This window comes from Panthera onca, chromosome A2 (assembly GCF_046562875.1).
Source record: "Panthera onca isolate mPanOnc1 chromosome A2, mPanOnc1 haplotype 2, whole genome shotgun sequence".
Lineage (NCBI taxonomy): Eukaryota > Metazoa > Chordata > Mammalia > Carnivora > Felidae > Panthera > Panthera onca.
The window spans coordinates 127,551,903-127,573,761 of record NC_138340.1 but is presented as its reverse complement, the minus strand read 5'-3'; the positions used below and the strand labels follow the sequence as shown (position 1 = coordinate 127,573,761).

At 37.6% G+C, this 21,859-nt stretch overlaps 2 protein-coding genes across 6 annotated transcripts in view; one reads left to right on the top strand and one right to left on the bottom strand.

Annotated features, from left to right (window-relative positions):
* The window catches only part of GPR141 (G protein-coupled receptor 141), a 44,572-nt gene extending 25,812 nt beyond the window's left edge, over positions 1-18,760 (bottom strand). Inside the window, exon 1 of the mRNA XM_060633913.3 lies at positions 18,652-18,760. The gene's annotated coding sequence lies outside the window, so the exon portion shown is untranslated. The remainder of the gene's footprint in view (positions 1-18,651) is intronic.
* Positions 1-21,859, top strand: part of THAP5 (THAP domain containing 5) — a 184,561-nt gene that overhangs the window by 56,635 nt on the left and 106,067 nt on the right. For 4 of the 5 annotated variants that reach the window (XR_013553019.2, XR_013553021.2, XR_013553023.2 and 1 more), the window contains exon 4: positions 18,400-18,579. Coding sequence is in view for 1 of the 5 variants with exons in the window: in XM_078440534.2 (XP_078296660.1) it covers positions 18,400-18,517 (118 nt within the window). In the remaining 4 variants the exon portion in view is untranslated. Of the gene's footprint in view, positions 1-18,399; positions 19,995-21,859 lie in introns of those variants that run through there. The other variant, XM_078440534.2, reaches the window with a different exon arrangement.

Sequence of the window (21,859 nt, the reverse complement as noted above, 5' to 3'; positions counted from 1 at the left end):
TCATTGCTCCCTACTGTACTGTGTATTTCAATTTTTCTATAATCAGTAATCTAAAAAGAATGAAGCCAGAAAACATTCCCTCCTCCAAAATACAAACCATGAAAGATAGATATACTTCCATTTTCTATTATGAAGAGTGAATATGGTTAAGTCCAATGCTTCCAGAGGAAGCATTGCCAGTGGGAGGGGGGGTCTCTCCAGATCCTCAAGTGCCCTCACTTTGTCTACTTGGAGTCAACCCTTGTTTTACCCCTTGCAGAGAGGGCTTTGTGAGCAGAAGACCCATGCTGTGAAACAAATGCCTAGAGAGTGTTAGTGCTAGCTTTGTGGGCACGCCATAGGCACTCAACAACTGCTCGCTCAATAAGAAATACTTCCAGCAGAAGTACAAGAGGCCAGCTGACAGACACAGATGTACTTGAGTCCCTGCTGCTGTGCTCCCTGCCCTCACATTCAATACCCAAGCCTCCCTCGCCCTTAGCCCTTAGCTACTTACCACGCCCACTGGCAGCTACTTGTGATCTGATCTTCACTTTTGGTGGGAAACATCTAGTTTAAGATTGCCCTTTACAGATACTTCTTTCATCTGTGCCTTTAATGAATTGTGTTGACAAGGTAAAGAGACCTGACATCAATGGTTTTCAAATAAGTGAAAATTAAAATGGTAAGATCTTGGGGTGTCTGGGTAGCTCAGTCAGTTAAGGGTCTGACTCTTGATTTCAGCTCAGGTCATGATCTCAGTTTTGTGAGTTCGAGACCCATATCAAGCTCTGTGCTGACAGCATGGAGTCTGCTTGGGATTCTCTCTCTCCCTTATTCTCTGCCCCTCTCCCACTCCTTCAAGCTCGTGCATGCTCTCCCAAAATAAATAAACTTAAAAAAATAATTATGCTACACCCACATGACCTATTAAGCCTCTGAAATTATGCTTATATTAAATAAAATAGAAGATTCGTGTGATAAAGAAGACTGTTTATACACTGATCTCTGCATAATCTGAATATATATATATATATATATATATATATATATATATATATATATATGTTGAAAATGACTGTATCAAATATTTAAGAGTAGTTGGTTTGGGCAGTTGTATTGTGAATGATTTTAATTTATTTCCGTACACTTTTGCAGTGTTTTTTGTAAACATTTTTTGTAATAAGAATACTATTTTCATAATCATAAATTTTTTTAAACATTAGTTCTATAAATGTCCCTATATTTCTTAATTGCCTGATGTTAATGACTTTGACGATAGAAACAAAACAACAGCCATAGATACACTCAGAATAGGTACTATCGCTTGTGCATTTAATATAGTTTTTCTTGGCTTAGTTAAAAATATAGTGTAATAAGAACTTCATCTTAAGGTCATTTGGATGATAAATGAGACACTATATAGAAAGAATCCTTGTAAGCCTTTAGGTTCAGTTTCCTTTGTATGTAAAACGTTGGGAAGGCTGGGGTAAGATACTATATCTGAACATGCATTATAATCTATGAAATGTAAGAATGGTAGCCATTGTTATTACTTATTCGAATGTACTTTAACAAAGGCATTTGGGTTTTGCCATCTTATTCCTGCTCTAACCTTGCATAATGACGCCAGTGGTTCTGCAAGGAAAGGACCCTGTTTGCCTGGGTTTAGTACCCTACACTTGCCTCCTTGTTCCCCCTCACCATTTTCCTAAAGTAATCTGTCTTTTGCTGGGAGAGACACATGACTTTCCACACACACAGTGTTCCTCTCAGACATGACATTACTACTCATTTTCCCAGGTCTTATGAGGTCAGTATTAGCTTTCACTACTTGCTGCAAATGACATCTCCTTTTGTTACCACCATTAGTACTCCCATTAAACTGTGGAGGAAGAAATGTGTCTTCCTAACACAAAAATAAATTCTGGAAGAACAACAAGTCCTGCTTAATTGGAACACAGGCTGCTTTTGGCTGGCTTTTTTGCCAGGTAATTTGTCAGGAGACAGTTTGAGGAAATGCTGACAGAATCAGAGACTAGATTCAGATTCAACCATTTTTCCTCATCATGTTTAAATATGGCCACTTATAAAATTACAACCTTCTATCTGTTCTGTCTGCTAGGCTGCTGTGATGGTTTAAATAAGCTGACTCTTAGATCCAAAGCATCTTAGAGGTTATATATTATCTAAGAGGTAATGCACTCTCCAGTGTTCTTTTCAATTTAGGAAATTTCTTTCACATCCACACACTTCCGGTGCCATAGAATCCATACTCTTGTTTTGTGTGGCAGTCTGTAGCATTATTGGACAAAAGTAATTGCCGGAAAGTTCTTTATTATATTGTACAGAAGTCTACCTCCCTATAACAACCCACCATAGTTCTAGTTCTATTCTTGGGAGGTTTACAATTAAAATTTTTTTTTTTCCTTTCTAAATGATATTTCTTCATCAACCCAAATATTCCTATCTTCTTTCTTTCCTATCAACCTCTATACCCTTCTGTAGAATTACAAGCTTTGGCACTGGAGTCCTGCCTTTATCATTTACTAGCTGGGCTGTCTTGGGCAAGTTACATAATTAATGTCTCTATACTTCATTTTCCTCATCTGTGAATTGGATTGTTATAATGTGGCATATTTCATAAAGTTCTTGTACTGTTTCACTTGCATGCAGATAATCTATGTAAAACACACAGGAGGACTAGGTATAGAGGTGGCACTTTACCACTTTATAAATGTTCATCATTAATGAAGGTGATGAAGATGGTTTGGTTTCCTTCCTCATGTGGCCAGACTATCTGGACACTCTAGTCTATCCATGTCCTTCTTAAGTTATAATGCCAGGATTGGAGGAATAATCAGGGAAACTGAGAATTAGGTGGGATGTGTACCACATGATCTGGATGTTAGCTATTTGAAACTGAGCAACTTACTTTATTTCTCTAAACTTTTATTTCCTCATCTATAAAATGAGAATTATAAGATTATATGCTTTGCAAGTGTGTTGTGAAAATTTAGGGATGATACTGCACTAAGGTACTAAATATGTGTCAATCATGGTTGTAAGCACCATATTTAAACACAGTACCATCACCTTGGCAAGCAGTAAGCATTCAATATTATTATGACAGGAGAAGGTATAGGAGTTTCAGGGTGCAACTGTCTGCCTCTAGGGTAATATTTTTGCCCTGGGCACAGAATCTGTGGTCACCCCACCCCTGAGAAACCCCACACATATCTAACCACATTTCTGCCCAGCTCTACTTGCCAGATACTTTGACAGGAAGGAGATAAAAGGAAGAAGAAGAGAAGAAGCTTGGGGAAGCATAGGAGACAAAGAGGAAGAGGGAGAGTCTGTAGGCGTGAGAGAGAAGTAGGAAACACACCAGGTGGGTGGTCGCTCTCAGAAAGAGGGAACAGGAGGAGAGCCACCAACATGAGAAGGGGCCTCTCTTATTTTCCTTCATCCATGCCCAGTTTCTTTGCAAGAGTCTGTGCTAAATGATGATTCATGTGAAAAATGAAAAAAAGAACCCTACAAAATTCACACCATCACTTTCTTAGAAAAAGGCAATGGCATGAAGAACAAAGAATATGAGCTTTGGTATCAGATGCATTTTCTTTTTTTTATATAGTTGCATTTTCACGGTACTCATCATTAAGCCCTCCGTTTGAATACCAGATTCGAAGTGTTGCCTTTAATTTGTTGACTTAGATTCTTTTTATTGCCCTTTATTTGTGAAATCTTTAGTCCTGCGAGAAAAGTTAAGGCAGGGGGAAAAGATATCCCTACATCCTCTTGGTACCTACAGGGATCTGGAGGATCAAGAAAAGTTCTCTCCACTGGGAGAGTTTAACTTTGAGCCTTCTTCTTGAATCTGGAAAAAAATGCTTTTGGAGGCATTTTGATGTCCACAGTTACTGAGAGCCCTGAGAACCTCTGTGCTCTGAGCTTTGGAAGTTTACTTATCACAGTCCAGTGGTTCTTAATCTGGTGACCGATTTGCACCATTAACCCCCTGCTCTGTATCTCCTAGACTTCCTGGCCACAGTTTAGTGTTAGATGCTACTAGTAAGAAGCGGTGTCCCTGTGACAATCTGAAAGTGAAACTAAAGAGAAGCTGTCACCTTTCCTTTGGAAACAGCATGCAGGCCCAAGGGCTTCTGTAGAGAGCAGATAAGCCATTCTGGAGGAGGATGTTAGTCTTCCTCCAAATCACCCTCCTTGGATCAAAAGCAGCTGTAGTTTTCAATGGCAGTTTTCTGAGATTCCTATTCCTGTGCTATATCTTCCCTGAGGTTTTCAGAAAACAAAACAAAAACCAGCAACTGCCCTAATCTTTACTCTCCAAGCACTCCCAATGGTGTTGTAGCATCTGATCCTCTGCACGATGTCCTTCCCTGTTTGGAACGCTTGGAATGGTTTCAGGGTTTCTTTTTTCATTACTCTGGTTGTGCCAACTGCACAATAGACTTGCCTGGACAGTTGTGGGAAAACACTGATGCATGGCTCCCACTTCTAGAGAGGAGCTTCGGCACCCATATTTTTAAAATGCTTTCCAAATATTTCTAATGGGCATCAAAGATAAAAACCACTGTCTCAATCTCAAATTGAACACCTGACCTCAGCTTCTTGTTTCTTTTTTTGTCAGACCCACATTTCTTAGTCATTTCAAATCAGCTGTATCAAGTGAGAGAACTTGCTCTATCCCTTCCCTCAATATGTTTTCCCAACACATTGAGGATAGGCCAATAGAAGCAGTTTTCAAAGTGGCCTAGGGTTTCTTGGTGTCTCACAGAAGGTACCTGGGAGAAGCAAATGTCAATGCAAATATAAATGTGTAAAGACATACAAGAGTAAATTAAAAGTAAATATTAAAAAGATTTACCAGGCATTTTGAAAAATAACCAACATTGTACTCTTGAAAATGAAAAATATGCCAATAGAACCAGCATCCCAAAGGACATATTTGACAAAGAAAGTAAAAACTGGTGAGCTGTATAATGGATGTGAATCAATTCCTCATCGTACAGCACAGAAAGAAAAATAATAAGACAAAATGGACTGTATACCTTTTTTAGCACTTTACATATAATTTCTTTTATAATTCTCATAATAATCCCATAAAGAAATACTATTGCTTCCTTGCCTTAGAGATGAGGAAACTGAGGCATAGGGAGGCTACGTAACTTGCACAAGTTTCTATACCTAAGAAGAGATAGAGCCATTATATTTGACCTAGAGAGCCTGGCTTCAATTTTGTTACTCAGCAACTATGTTATGTTATCATCAAGAAAATTGAAACCACAAAAAACAAGTCGATGTGGAGGCTGAATTTGTTCTAGAAGAGAAGATAGAGCAAAGTAAAGGCAGTTTTTTTTGAGAGATAATTACTGAGACTTTTCCAGAATTGATGAACAATAACTATCATCAGGTTCAGTAAGTTCAAAAAAGAATGAAAAAAAAAAAGAGATAAATCCATACTTAGACACAGCAAAGTGAGAATGCAGAATGCTAAAGAAAAGGAGCCACTGATGTTAAAGGCAGCCCATTAGAGAAGATAGATCACATAAAAACAAAATCCTTTATACAGACAAGTGGGCTCTTATAAGCAGCAGTGGAGGTCAGAATACAGTAGGATAGTATCTTAAAAACAATGAGTAAAAATAATTACTGATGTACAAAGTATACCCAGCAAAATTCTTTCAAGAATGTGGATGAAAGAAAGACTTCTGTACAAATAAAAATTGACAGATTGTAACACCTAGTTCTTTACATTAGGAACATGTAGAAGATGTATTTAAGGAAGAAGGAAATTTATACAAGAAGTGACAGAGGAAAAAATTTCTAATCAAAGAAACTGCAAATATATGGGTAAATCTAACCAGATTTTATATAAAACAGAAATAATAATATCTAATTTATTGGGGTAAAATATAAGACAAAACTAAAATACTGGGCAAAAATATAACTTGAGAGGAGGTTTTCTGTCAATGTGTTCTAGGATCTGTGTTTGAGAGGAAAATATGATATTGTTTAACCTAGGGCTCTGAAAATAATATGGAATTTCATATTTCTTTGAAAGCACTAAAAGAATAAAAATATAATGTGTATCTTCCAAACCAGTAAGGAGGAAAAATGGAATGAAGAAAAGGCAAGTTCAATTGGTTAAAAAGAAAAGAAAACAAGGAAGGAAGGAAGGATGGACAGAAGGAAGAAAGGAAGGAAAGAAGGAAAGAAGTGAGGAAGGAGGAAGGGAAGGAAGGAAAGGTAGAGGGAAGAAGGGAAGAATGAAACTTACAAAAAGATATACAAATAACACACTGAGGAGTAGGAAAAAATGCACGTTCCAGTAATGATTTATTTCAGTGAACAAACTCTATAGTTAAAAAAGATTATCAGACTTTATGTCTAAAAATCCATTAGAATCCCATTATTTAGACACACCTTAAATAAAAGAACCTAGAAAGTTTGAAAGAAAAAGTACTAAAAAGCTACAGCAGGCAAACACTAACAAAAAAAAAAAAAAAAAAAAAAAAAGGGAGGAAGGAATTGATATGTCTGTATCATCATGATTACAAAACAGGCCTGCAGTTCTATGCAATGAATGCTGTAATAGAAACAGGTACAGTCTATTGTGAGGGAAAAGGGGAAAAAAAACCTCTTGTCAGAGAGTTTAGGGGAAGAGTTGAAAGAATTTGAAGGAAGAAAAGGAAATAAACATTTGGCCAATGTTTGTTGAGCAGCTGCCTATTCCTGGCCCTGACCTGAGTGATTTATTTGCACTCTCTCCTTGTAATCCTTATGACAACTCTCTACAACATGAATTATTACCTTCAGGTTAAGTAGGTTGACTAGGGCTCATATGTGGCTGAACAGGACATTGAATTCAATTCTGTCAAACCAGACAACCCACCATGTGAAAACTGAGCCTTAAGTATTTATGTGTAGAATTACCAAATAAAATATAAGATAACCAGTTAGATTTGAATTCCAGATAAACAGCAAATAATTATTTTTGTACAAGCATCCCATGCAATATTTGGGACATACTTATACTAAAAAAATTATTTATCATTTATCCAGAATTCAACTTTAACTGGGAGTCCTCTATTTTTGTTTTCTAAATCTGGCAGCTCTAGGTGAGATAAAAGGGAGGACAGAGGTGAGCAGAGATATAATGGTGCTTAGCAAATGTCCCCCTTGTGTCCCAAAGCAAGACTCACCTCCTTTCCTCCTGTGACAACACATTTAAATAAATGAAAAAATATTTATGGCGTACCATTTTCTTAATTGTTATTTAAGGAGGGGGCGGGTTAAACCAAGCTTGTGGGAGAAGAAGAACATAGGCTGGACTCTTCTAAAAGAAAGAATATTATCTAGTGGGCTCTATCCATAAAAATATATAGGAGCTGGGTATAAATTCATGTATAAGTTTTATGACTGTTATTTTTGCATGAAAAATGTCATTGTGTGATATTCTATTTTAAACATAAAGTCATACAAATGCTCATGTGCCAGTTACCCATACACACTTGTATTTTTTTCTGCACATTTGGGGAATGGGAGATTCTAATTGAAAATTCCTTTTAACCAAGAGCAGCGGCATAGCATGTAGTCGGAGAGGTTCAGAGGGGAAACATCTCCTGCAAGATGCCCACCCCATCTTTCTACCTACGAGTCACAGATAGAGACAACCTGATACAGTGGTGATAGGTGACTTTTGCTTTCAACTGGGACACGATGTTATGCCTTACTAGAAGAGAAATCTATAAAAAGGGAATTGGGTGCTGAGGCTGGACATACTATGGTTTTCCAGTGCTTTGGTACTGAATTCCAATTTCTGCATTTATATCCAAACCCTAACTTTTCAAAAGGTCAAACTGTAACAAAATGCCTTCTGCCCTATGTTTATTCTGACCATATACTCTTTCTCTTTCTCTTTCTCTTTTTATGCCCCTAAGTCACCAATTCAATAACTTACTAAAGTTGAGGCATAGGGTATAATGTAACAAATACGGCTTAACACCAGCTCTACCAGCATCTGGATAACTGAGGACAAGTAAGTATTCAACCTCTCTGAGCTTCAGTTTAGCTACCAAGAGTTTTCCTTCAAGGAGCAAGGAAAGGAAGCACAGAATAATGGTTAGATAAGCCCTCTGGCTTCTTGAGCTCCACTTCCCACTATACAGGATCACAGAAGCAAATGATAGGAGGGACCGTCCTGATTCTGTCATGCTCAGAAACTGGTAGTTTATTTCAAATGTTTTTGGCAGTTTTATTAAAATAAAACACAAATTTATATTTACACATATTTTCCTATTATGCACATTTAACTATTCAAAATATAAAATACAGGGGCGCCTGGGTGGCTCAGTTGGTTAAGCGTCCGACTTCGGCTCAGGTCATAATCTCGCAGTCTGTGAGTTCAAGCCCCGCGTCGGGCTCTGTGCTGACAGATCAGAGCCTGGAGCCTGTTTCAGATTCTGTGTCTCCCTCTCTCTCTGACCCTCCCCATTCATGCTCTGTCTCTCCCTATCTCAAAAATAAATAAACGTTAAAAAAAAAACAAAATTAAAAACAAAACAAAACAAAATATAAAATACATTTTAAAAAATCCAAGTTGATTTGGGATTTCTGACTGCTTATAATCTAGATAAAAGGTTTTCAAACTATAGGTTAAGGGCCAAATCCCATCTGCCAGCTGATTTTGTAAGTAAAGTTTTATTAGAACACAGCCACACATATCTGTTCATGTGTGATCTGTGGCTGCTTTCCTGCTACAATGACAGTTGAGTGATCATGGGAGGGACTATATGACCTACAAACTCAAAAATATTTACTATGTTTTTTAACAAAAAAAAAGGTTTTTTCCAGTCTCTGATTATAAATTGAAGGACTTATTTATTTATAAAGATTTTATTTATAGGGAGAGAGCATGTGCACACGGGTGAGGACATGATGGGGGGAGTGTCAGAGAGAGAGGAGACAGAGAATCCCAAGTGGGCTCCATGCCAATAGCATGAGGCTCGAACCTACAACCCCAAGATCAAGAGTCACACACTCCACCAACTGAGCCAGCCAGGCCCTCTGAAATCAATTTATTTAGATGGGCAGGAATTCATTCATGGGTTCCAGTGGTGCCAACAAGACAACAGCATAAAGACTGGAAGCTTTTATAATTAGAAGTCGTAGCTGATCTGGCTTCTAACCCCACCTTATATAGAACATGTACTGTGAGATAGAATTAAAGCTTGGCATGATGTCAAACATAGGCAATGTCAGTAAATGTTCAGTCTCTTCATTTAAACAGGTATTAAAATGAATATCAGCTTTTCCTCTATACTCTGTTTCATTTCAGAAGTGAAAAAGAGCAAAGGAGAGCAGTCAGGAGTGTCAGTCTGATAAAATGAGACAATGAAAGGCCTCTGTATAATTTTGTTTAAACACAGACAAAAACAAGGTCTCTGGGCCACACATGAAGTACCATACATCCCCTTCCTTAGTTAAAATTAATGACCGAAACATAAAATGGCCTTTGCTTTCTGGCAACATCCAGTATAGCGCCAACCCCTACTTCTTGAAACCCTCCCCTAAATCACTCCGTCAAAGCCCAAATTCTATGATAGATTGTTTCTAACACTATCTTATTGAGTTAGCCCGTGGTCCCCCATGGTGTGTTTTCTCCCTCCCTGCAATGAGTAATAAACCAGAGTTTTTAAACTATAGGTATCCAGGGGCGCCTGGGTGGCTCAGTCGGTTGGGCGGCCAACTTCGGCTCAGGTCATGATCTCGCAGTCCGTGAGTTCGAGCCCTGCGTCGGGCTCTGTGCTGACAGCTCAGAGCCTGGAGCCTGTTTCAGATTCTGTATCTCCCTCTCTCTGACCCTCCCCCGTTCATGCTCTGTCTCTCTCTGTCTCAAAAATAAATAAACGTTAAAAAGAAAAAAATTAAAAAAAAAAAACTATAGGTATCCACGTGGTCTTTGATTGAATGTCATTGACAGATGGGACTGTGAGATGAGAATAGTTTCAGGTTTATTGTAGGAACTATAAACTCTACAGTGGTTGTAGGAGGGAAGAAGGATGATAATTATTGAATAATACTGTGTCCTAGGCATTTTGCATATGTCAGTACTTTGGATCCTTGCAATTCTCATTTGAGTTAGATGTGATCTCTCTTTTACAAACACAAAAGCTGAGGCTTGTTGGAGTTGACCAAGGTGTGGGGCATGGCAGATGTGTTTGCCACTTAGAAGTATACAAAGGCTGAAAGACTCATGATTTTTTACAAAGAAAGCATAGCTAAAAGGAATAAGGCCTATATCTCCCCCTATGATAGACTCTCTTGTATGTATGCACAGTACTGGGTATTGGGGCCAGGATGCACAGATCATCTCTCTGAATATTCCTCCTCTCAGGCCACTGGATCGGAATCTATGGGGAGACTTAGAAATTGGTGCTTTTAACAAGTTGTTCAGGTGCTTCCAATACAGACACACCTGGAGAATCACTGCGTTAATGTAATGGACCGCCACATTCCTTGTCAGTCCTTCAAATTTCACACATCAAGTCTCAGTTGAGAGTCCCAACCTTCTGACCCCTCTGTCTTCACTGACCTTCCTACTCATGAAATTATCCCAGCTTTTAGAGTCCACATCATGCAACTCATGCCCGAATACAGAGGCTGCTGGAGAAAACTCAAACAAAATTCACTTCCCTGACCTGCAACAGTGTCCAGGTGACCTTAATCTTTGATTTTGTCATTATCAACATAAAGTAAAAATTATCTAAACCTAACCTGGAACAGAGCTTTTCTGTGTAATCCACTTCACTATGTTCTTTTGGGAAGCAATTAGTATTCCTGATAAACTGCTTTCAATTTTTTCTAATAAGCCTTAATGGTATTAAGACCTGGTATAGAAAACTAGCTACTTATACAAGCTACCTATACATCATCTGGCTAATGATTTTTACTCAACATCCTTTTTCTTTTTATGCAATGTAACAAAAATTATCTAACCACTTTTTTTCTTGTTAATGTCTCTGCCAAGAGCAACATCTTAGAATTGGCCTCTTTTAGATCTTTTTCTCTGAACAAAATTTGACATTAAACTTTCAAGTTCTTTTCATTAAATTTTCTTTAAAAATTTAGTAGTAAAATAAAGATTATTATACCTATCTCCTGCTTAGAAGCCATAAAAATTTTGACAAATACAGATCCTCATGATGACATGATCTTTGCATTTGTTTTACATGGATAAATTGCAGCTTTCCAAATATATTATTGTCTCCTAGACAGAAGGGGTCATAAACATCTTTGCATATTTCCACATGCCTCTCTACCTATAATATTAACAAAGAACGAAGTAGATAATAATCCCTATTTTACTATTCATTTTTTTTTCCTGAAAACAAGAAAAAGTTTTATTTGACATTTGCTTCATGGGAAGAGATCTGAAACAGGCCAATTTAGCAATTTTGTTCTTGGTAGAGATATTTTTAGGATATATTGTAAATAATGTGGTGTATGGAAAGAGAGACTGGGGGAAGTGGATTGATGAAATTTTTGAATTTAATTCTTGCATATCATGTGCAAATCCCAACTAAAGCTTTTCTAAGTCAGGCTCCTGCATAGAATAAAGTCTGTGCTAGATATGGTCAGTGCTCTGCAAAGAGATTACAACCTAGGGGAAAGAGAAGACTTGCATTAAAATAGTCTTAGGCACTGTGTGATAAATTACATGAGTGCCATTGTACAGCTGTGAAATAATAAGAAACACATATATTTGTCTCTGCCCCCAGTCCCTGACACAGGATTCCTAACTCCTTGTAAAATCCTAAGTGATAAGAGTACTCATAACATGGTGACTCCGGGTGGGCTCCCAGATGGCTTCTGTATGGGGGGGTAGTCACCAGAAAGACCAAATCCCAAATTTTCAGTCCCATCCCATCCTCCAGAGAGGGGAGAGGGACTGGAAATGGAGTTCATAATTGATCAATCCCAAAAGTAGGGGCTTTGGAGAGCTTTCAGGTTGGTGAACATATCCACACTGGCAGGGCATCTCCCCTGACTCAATAGGGACAAGCTCCAGGGCTCAGGGTCCCTCCCAAGACCTTGCTTTATGTATCTCTTCATCTGGCTGTTCATTTGTAACCTTTATAATATGCTTTAATAAACTGGTATACGTAAGTTAAGTGTTTCTTGAGTTCTGTAAGATGCTTTAGCAAATTAATCAAATCTGAGAAGGGAGTAGTGGAAGACTGTGTTTTGCAGCCAAATCTGACAGAGTGATGTGCACCATGAGGACCTACTACTTGTGATTGGTATCTGAAGCAGGCTGGGAGCAATTTTTTGGGACTTGGCCTTTAACCTGTGGGGTCTGACTCTGTCTCCAGGTAGATAGTGTCAGATCAAGTTAAATTATAGGCCACAGCTGGTGTTGTGGAGAAATACTTGATGTGGGAAGAGAAGGCTCTGTACATTTGTTAACCAGAAGTGTCAGAATTGAGGTATTCTGTATTAGTAGTAAAGGACACACCCATAAAAGGGAAAGAGTGGGTGGTTTTTCTAATACATCAGGTGACACAAAAAGAGGAGAACATTTCCATCTGTCAATGTCAGTGAAGGCCCTAGACGTAGTTGCTGTGCTGGTTTTGACAACTAGGAGTCCCAGAGGGGAAAATGATGCAGCAGTGGTCTAGGCATGGATCACAATTTTACAAAGAAGATAATGTGTAATATGCATTGGGGGAAAGATGAGATATTCTAATAATATCTCAGGGGCAACAGATTGGAGAATAGTGGGAGATAATTCATGTCAGGTGTTCTCAGACTAGATGCCAATATTTTCAAACCAGAGATCGCTGGGAGCCAGAATAGACAGGTGATTTATTTTTTCATGTGATTCTAACAATAGAACCAAGAATTTATCTTTCCAGAAAAGAGCAGATACTATGATTCCATTTATCTGAAGGATTTAGAATAGTCAACATGAAAGAGACAGACAGTAGAATGGTGGTTACCAGGGTGTGAGTAGAGAGTAGGGATTTATTGTTTAAGGGGTACAGAGATTCAGTTTGGGATGATGAAAAAGTTTTGGAGATGGATAGTGGTGTTGGTTGCATAATAATGTAGCTATATTTAATGCTACTGAACAGTACACTTAAACATGGTTAAAATGGTAAATTTTGTGTATTCTTTAGCAAAAAAAAAAAAAGAAACAGGAAAATAATTTGTCTTTAGGACAGACACTTGCTTTAGTCAAGAAAGGATAATTTTGTGGCACAAAAACAGACACATAGACCAATGGAATAGACTAGAAACCCCAGAACTAGACCCACAAACGTATGGCCAACTAATCTTTGACAAAGCAGGAAAGAACATCCAATGGAAAAAAGACAGTCTCTTTAACAAATGGTGCTGGGAAAACTGGACAGCAACATGCAGAAGGTTGAAACTAGACCACTTTCTCACACCATTCACAAAAATAAACTCAAAATGGATAAAGGACCTGAATGTGAGACAGGAAACCATCCAAACCCTAGAGGAGAAAGCAGGAAAAGACCTCTCTGACCTCAGCCGTAGCAATCTCTTACTCGACACATCCCCAAAGGCAAGGGAATTAAAAGCAAAAATGAATTACTGGGACGTTATGAAGATAAAAAGCTTCTGCACAGCAAAGGAAACAACCAACAAAACTAAAAGGCAACCAACGGAATGGGAAAAGATATTTGCAAATGACATATCGGACAAAGGGCTAGTATCCAAAATCTATAAAGAGCTCACCAAACTCCACACCCGAAAAACAAATAACCCAGTGAAGAAATGGGCAGAAAACATGAATAGACACTTCTCTAAAGAAGACATCCGGATGGCCAACAGGCACATGAAAAGATGCTCAACGTCGCTCCTCATCAGGGAAATACAAATCAAAACCACACTCAGATATCACCTCACGCCAGTCAGAGTGGCTAAAATGAACAAATCAGGAGACTAAAGTTGCTGGAGAGGATGTGGAGAAACGGGAACCCTCTTGCACTGTTGGTGGGAATGCAAACTGGTGCAGCCACTCTGGAAAACAGTGTGGAGGTTCCTCAGAAAATTAAAAATAGACCTACCCTATGACCCAGCAATAGCACTGCTAGGAATTTACCCAAGGGATACAGGAGTACTGATGCATAGGGGCACTTGTACTCCAATGTTTATAGCAGCACTCTCAACAATAGCCAAATTGTGGAAAGAGCCTAAATGTCCATCCACTGATGAATGGATAAAGAAATTGTGGTTTATATACACAATGGAGTACTACATGGCAATGAGAAAGAACAAAATATGGTCCTTTGTAGCAACGTAGATGGAACTGGAGAGTGTGATGCTAAGTGAAATAAGCCATACAGAGAAAGACAGATACCATATGGTTTCACTCTTATGTGGATCCTGAAAAACTTAACAGAAACCCATGGGGGAGGGGAAGAAAAAAAAAAAAAAAAGGAGGTTAGAGTGGGAGAGAGCCAAAGCATAAGAGACTGTTAAAAACTGGGAACAAACTGAGGGTTGATGGGGGGTGGGAGGGAGAGGAGGGTGGGTGATGGGTATTGAGGAGGGCACCTTTTGGGATGAGCACTGGGTGTTGTATGGAAACCAATTTGACAATAAATTTCATATATTGGAAAAAAAAATAAAGATTAAAAAATGTAAAAAAAAAAAAGAAAGGATATTTTGGTGAGCTTTCTTGTAGTACAACTAGAAGGTACTGAAGATGCTTCATATGTGGATGGACTGCATTTCTGTTCAATGGGCCTTGCTCTTTAGAGATGATTATGGAACAAACTTATTTTTGATACACTCTAAGCAGAGCTTCACATAGGAAGGGAGAAACCTGAATTTGTCGATGTGAAGGTAAGGAGAGAAGTGTTCTGCCCCAGAATCGTGAGTAGGCCTCAGTAGCATGGCCACACCCCAGGGCTAATGAGAGGTAGCTGTTGGATATCTCCACAAAGAAGTAGTAATGCCCACATTAGGTGATCCTAACTTTAACTTTTTCATTTCCTTCTACAAAATTGTAATTTTTAAGTTATCATCAAGCCTTCAATATAGTTCATAGGCCAGCAAACCACAGCCGGTGGACCAGCCACCTGTTTTTATAAGTAAAGTTTTTATCTCATCACAGATACTTGTTTATGTATTATCTGTGGCTGCTTTTGCATGATACCTACAGAGTTGAGTAGTTGTGGCAGAGATTGTATGGTCTATGAAACCTAAGATGTTTATTATCTAGTCCTTCCAAGAAAAAGTTTGCAGAAAAATTTGTTACAGATTCAAGTCAGTTGTGTTTGAGAGGGAACCAGAGGTGCCTTGTTCACTTTCTGGAATGAAGCCAGCCAGAAAGGTGCAGAGGTGGGGTGCCTGGGTGGCTCCATTGGTTGAGAATCCAACTCTTGATCTCGGCTCAGACCATGATTTCATGATTCATGAGATCGAGCTTCACATCAGTCTCTGTGCTGACAGCACGGAGCCTGCTTGGGATTCTCTCTCTCCCTCTCTCTCTGCCCTTCCCCTGCTTGATCACTCTCAAAATAAATAAATAAATATTTTAAAAAAGAAAAGAAAAGAAAGAAAGGTGCAGAATTGATCTGCAGATAGATCCCAGGGCAGCAGTCAGATGAGAGGCACCCGCTGCTTTGGGCTTATAGAACACTGAAGCACAGCCCAGAATATCTCAAAAATCCTTCAGGAAGGGATGGAGCTTCCTGTCATAACTTAAGCCAGACCTTGGACCTTAAATATAATTGGGTTATATATTTGAGATCCCATTTATGAAGGTTTGGAATTTTTGACTCTATGTAGGACTAATCTCAATCCCTAAGGAGATCCAGGAATATGACTTTAGCACAACCTCTAACAGTTGAACAAGTGGTGTTATTTAATGCAGCATGACACTGCACAGGCATGCTCTATAATTACATCCCAAAGTGAATAGTTTGTTGCTATTTACCTAATAGCTTTTGCAGTGGAGGGGGAGTGAAAGCAGGGAAGGAGGTGGGATGCACTTTTTTGAATAAGGACATTTCAGGCATAACTCCAGATGTACACAGGACTGCGCAGGCTTTTCATTAACATTTCTTAAATTTTTTAAATCTTAAGATTCAAATTTCCCTAGAGTAGTGAATGAATCACTAGCCAGCTATTGTAAATTGAATTCCCCTTTCATAAAATGAAATTATTCCTAGATAGAGAAGAGAGGTACATTTCAATTGCAAGTCATTTTCTACCCTGTGTAGCTGTGGGGAATCCCAAGTCAATGGTGCTCAGATTTTGGCATCATCATTTGGCCAGGCAATGGAAATCAGGCTGAACTTCTTTATCATAGAACAGAGTGTTACTGTAAGTTCTATTAGATCTGAGTTTTGGATTGCCTGTTTACGTGTAATGCTCTAGCTGGTACAACCAACTACCTGGTCTTAGCAGGAAGGGCTCAGACGCTGAGCATGCTGCTATTCCTTAATCAAACACCACTCTCCATCACTCCCTCCCACAGACTAGGTTACTGGAACATCTGTAACATGTGAATTAAATTCAACAAACTTCACTCTTGTTAAAAAAGATGACTTAATCCCCAGGAACTGCAATCTTTAGTTGACCAAGTATTTTGAAATCACGGTTATGTCCAAAGTTGAAAAGAGAAGCAATCTTTGGCCTTAGCAATGATTGTTTTTAGAGCGTTTTGGGTGCTAGGCCTTCAATGTGACCGTAATTATGTGCCATGATAGGATTGTCTTTTCATTCATTCATTCATTCATTCATTCAAATATACATTCCAGAGATGTTGAGCACTTAGTATGTGACAAACATTGTTCCCAAATACAAGGATGAAAAATGCATAGTTCCTGCTCTTACAGAAGTCATATTTTTAGGAAAGAAACTCTGCTTAGGTTAAATTCGATTATGGTTATCATGACTAATACCATTGTCATCAAAAATAAGATAAGACAATAAGAATATTTGATTAATATTTTGACATCATTCATACCAGATTTGAAGACAATTTGCAAAGTAATATCTCAAAAATGTCTGACTAATTGCAGAATTTTTGCCAAAGCTATTATTTGGAAGGATATTACTGATTTGTGCATATTACAATCTTCTTTAGTATATTTTTGACATGTTATTTTGGTCATAATGTGCTAATAACATCTATTGTAGTGTTAGCACGGTGGCTTAGACATAGTAGACATCCAACAAACATTTCATTGAATTTTAGATTTGGAAAACATCTTTAGGAATCATCTAGTCCTGTGGTCCTTGACCTTACATTGGGTTTTGAACCCCTCAAAAATCTGATGAAATATGTGGGCTTTTTTTCTCATTAAAAAGTAGCATATTTACATACACTCAGACTCTTGTATACAACTTTAGGGGATTGGTGGATCACCCTATGTATCATCCACAAACTCCTACATCTTCCACTTTATAATTGTTGGAAATCATTGCCTAGAACAGGAGTTGGAAAGCTATGGCCCTGAGGCCAAATATAGCTCATCTCCCATTTTTCTATCGCCTGTGAGCTAAAGATGGTTTTTACATTTTTGAATGATTTCATATTATCTTCAATTTTGCCTCCTGGATGGCAAAACCTAAGTTATTTACTATCTTGTCCTTTATAGAAAAAATTTGGCAAGCCCTGGCCTAAAATGTTTAGAAAATATTTTCTAAATTACTCAGCCAATTACTAGAAAACAGAAGACTAGAATTCATACCACTTGATTCCTCATTTATTGTTCTTCTCATTACTCCTGTTGATCAGTTATAATATTGACTGATTGACTTAAACCCAATAAAAAATAGAACAAGGAGTTGTAAATCTGGAGTCCTTAAAATCTCTTAGACAAATAATTACGCAGTTGTATAGGAAGTTGAAATCCAGGAATTAAGTGACCCATCCAAAATTATATTACAAATTTGTTAAGCAAGATTAAACTCAAACTCAAGTTGTACATTACTGACTTACTTTTTTAAAGTTTACATTATATTTATTTCACATATTTGAAGTGCAATACTTCTTGCAATTCTGTGATTTTAAAGTTGTTTTCAGATTCCCTCTGTCATATAGTACTGCAAAAATAGGATAAAAGAATCATAATAACCATTATTACACATGTTACTTTGAATATACTTCTTTTAGAAATTTCAAAGTACCTGACTGCTGTTGATTGTTTTCTTCTATTGATTAAGGCTGCCAGAATAGTTTTAAACCATATGTGAGAATATTACCAATAATAGAGCTTAAAGATTTTCAGAAGAAAAAAACACTTAAAATATAAACATTTTAATAATATGTAAATGCAATATCAAATGCCCAAAGGCCTCTATGATGGTTTTAACAAGACTCTCTTTTTTTCTTTTTTCTTTTGACAGATTCCGAAACCACTTTTGTTCATTTTTGACCACATATAAAAACTGGGTGTCACCTTCAGAGCAGTGTGTACTACATGGAAAGAACTGGACAATTCCTTTTCTAAAGGAGGAATTGTGATCAAGAGGAAATAAGCTTGCTTTTTACAGCGAGACTGAAGATTCTGAATTAGAACTTCAATGGTAAGTTCAGTATGTTCTCTTCACGCATAACCTTCATTCATGAGCGTCCCACCCCAGGTCTTCTGCACTTACCTGAAAAAGCCAGACTTCTCAGGGAGGTACTGAGATGGGCCACCTGTCTGAATTCCAGATGGGATTCTTTTCTAGTAATAAGTCTGCTTGGGCACTTCCATGGACTGCGTGCATTCAAAAGGCCCAGCCAGTTCACTAAAGCAAAAGGAAACTGGTGTGTTCGAAGTTCCGTAAGAGAGTCAACAGCAACCACAAAACCTCAAAACTATTTCAAACACACTAGCGTTGAAAAACCAGGCTCTTAAAAAGATGAACAGTAATCCAGGTTGCAAAATGACAACAAGGCCAACTGTCAAGAAATATTAAGGTTTTAGGACTACTGTAAGAATCCATTAAGGAAAAAAATGATATTATCAAAAACAAAAAGGGGAGATAAACTGTGTGTTGTGTTTGGGATGAAAGATTGTATATGTAGTATTTCCCTTCGAAAATTGACAGAGTTGTTCTGTCACCAACTGGGGACCTAGAACTACTATTCTTATCATGTATTTTGGTGATTAGCTCTGTCATGGATATATAATATTGCCTATGATATGACACTGAACAGTTCATTTACTTAGAGTGAGAGAGAGGATGGCTCAAGCAGAGACCATTAGAGTGGCAGAGTAAGGGAGTACATTTGTCCACAGCCTTGCTTTTTAGACTCTTAACATTATCTCCAAAAGAAGATAAGCACACAGTCACAGACATAAACGGCAAGTATTTGAAAGAAAAATAAGTTCCTCAAACTGCTCTAATTTGTCTAGCTTATTATGCAGCACTGTAATAGTCTAGAAATATTATAACTATTGTGTAAATTACATGATAATTTTGTATAGAAATCTGGGAGTTAAAATGCTAATTTGTTAAATATCAACATTTTAAATATACTCCAGTTTTTAGCTCTAATTTGACATTTCTGCATTAAAAAAAAGAGAAGAGCGAGCATCAAACACACCATCCCTGGGTTCTCTCTACTTTCAAGGCCCTAATTAGAATTATGATTTTGGTAATTTCTGATGATTTCCGGTTTCCTGTCAAATGCTGAAGAATATTCTAGGCAAACAGTTTGCAATCCTTGTTTCCTTTTGTTCACATTTCTTGTTCTACGCATAATATTATTAGTGCATCTGACTGTTGTTTTTTAGTTTCAAGGGAAGGTCTCTTTGTCTGGAAAGTCTTCAGCTGCAGCAGGTGTGCCATTTTTGTGTTATAGGAGTAAATAGGAGTAAAAAAAACTCAATATGTTTCAAAATAACTCAAACTGGAGGAATTTTAGTTTTTAGTAATGGTAGAGAAGACTGTTCCAGACACACCCACCTTCTAAGAACAACTAAAAAAAAAAAAAAGGATAGAATATAAAACCTATTGGTTTGAAGGCTATAGAAAGCTGGCCAGGTCATGAGAACCTGAAAAAACAAAATCCCCAGGAAAAGAGAAGTACAAAGGGTGAACCTGATTTTTAATTCTAGTTTTCACTCAAGGTGTTTCTGATTTGTAAGTGGCCACTGAGAGGCAGAGAAATTGAGCAGAAAGGGGTAGTTAGGAAGCTCAGAAGTGAAGGACACCTGTTTAGGGGAAAAATTAGAGTCCAGGGACCACAAAGAAGGTGGCACCCTTATAGTCAAGCTTTCAAGTGGGACCTTTATAGGACTTCACCTTTGGAGAAGGCATGAACTAGAAATGCTATGTCATCACAAGATTAGAGCCAAATTTCTAATCTACTAAATTAGTTAGGTAAATAGATAATCAGTGAATAGATTAAGGGATTCATCATCATTTTAACAGCCTCCCTCTTACCACGAGCAAAAGTCATGGCTGGAGGGGCACCTGGGTGGCTCAGTCGGTTAAAACCTCCCACTCTTGATTTTGTCTCAGGTCATGATCTCACAGTTCGTGAGATCACATTCTGTACTGGCAGCATGGAGCCTGTGTGGGATTCTCTCTCTGCCTCTCTCTGCCTCTCTCTGCCTCTCCCCTGCTCACACACTCTCTCTCTCCCTTTATAAATAAATAAATAAATAAATAAATAAACAAACAAACAAACAAACAAACACCTAAAAAAAGTAATTTCTGGAGCCAAAAAAAAAAGTTCTAGAGAATGATAACACTTTCTAAATCAGTAAATTAGCTCTGAAAATTTTTGCATGTATTGTTCAAGGTTCTGTACAAATATATATAGATAGATATAGATATAGATATAGATATAGATAGATACAATTTGAAGATACAATTGGCTTTATTTTTTAAAGTTTATTTGTTTAACTTGAGATAGAGATTGGGGGAGGGGGGCAGAGTGAAGGGAGAGAGAGAATTCTAGGCAGGCTCCACACTGTGCTGTTAGTGCAGAGCCCCATGTGGGGCTCAATCTCATACTGTGAGATCATGACCTGAGCCAAAATCGAGATCAGATGCTTAACCCACTGAGCCATCTAGGCACCCCTATAATTGGTCTTATTAAATGACCCATGAATCAGGCAGCATCCCATCTAGCAAGTAGAGGGGAGTTCCTCAAGTTTCAATTGATATTAATAGGCATACTTATGTCAAAAGATAAGACCTAATAACCAAAATCATGAAAATAAACCTAAAATAGAAACAAATGCATAAGGAGATACAGATTGAAGGACTTTAAAATAACTGATTAATAGTTTGAAGAAATAAGGTGAAATGCAGAGAATTTTACATTTCTTTTGGGAATCTAGCTTTTAAAATTCAAATGGAAATTCTGAAACAGAAAAATAAAATAATAAAATTAAATACTCAATTGATGGGGCTAATAGAAGATGAGACACAGAAAATGGAGCTAGAATAAATCAGAAGAAAATATCAGATTGAAGAACAGAGGAGGGAAGAAAGGATAAAAATTACACAAAATCACAAAGAAGACACAGGAAAGTCCTAACATGCCCAGAATTGGTGTCCTAGAAAGAGAGAAGAGAAAGAATTAGGCAGAACCAATATTTAAAGAGGTAATAAGATAAAGAATTATACAAACCCCCTAATATAATAGTATCTAAATGAGTGAGCAATCACAAACAAAGGTTTTAGACTACATGAAAAAAAGTACATGACAGTAAATGTTGATTAAGAGACACACTTGAAATGCAACACAAAAAAACTAAAATAGATGAATGAAAAAAAATTTTAAGGCCAATATAACTATATTTTATATATTTCTCAGGGAAATTAGACTATAAGGCAAGACACTTTATTGGCAATAAACACA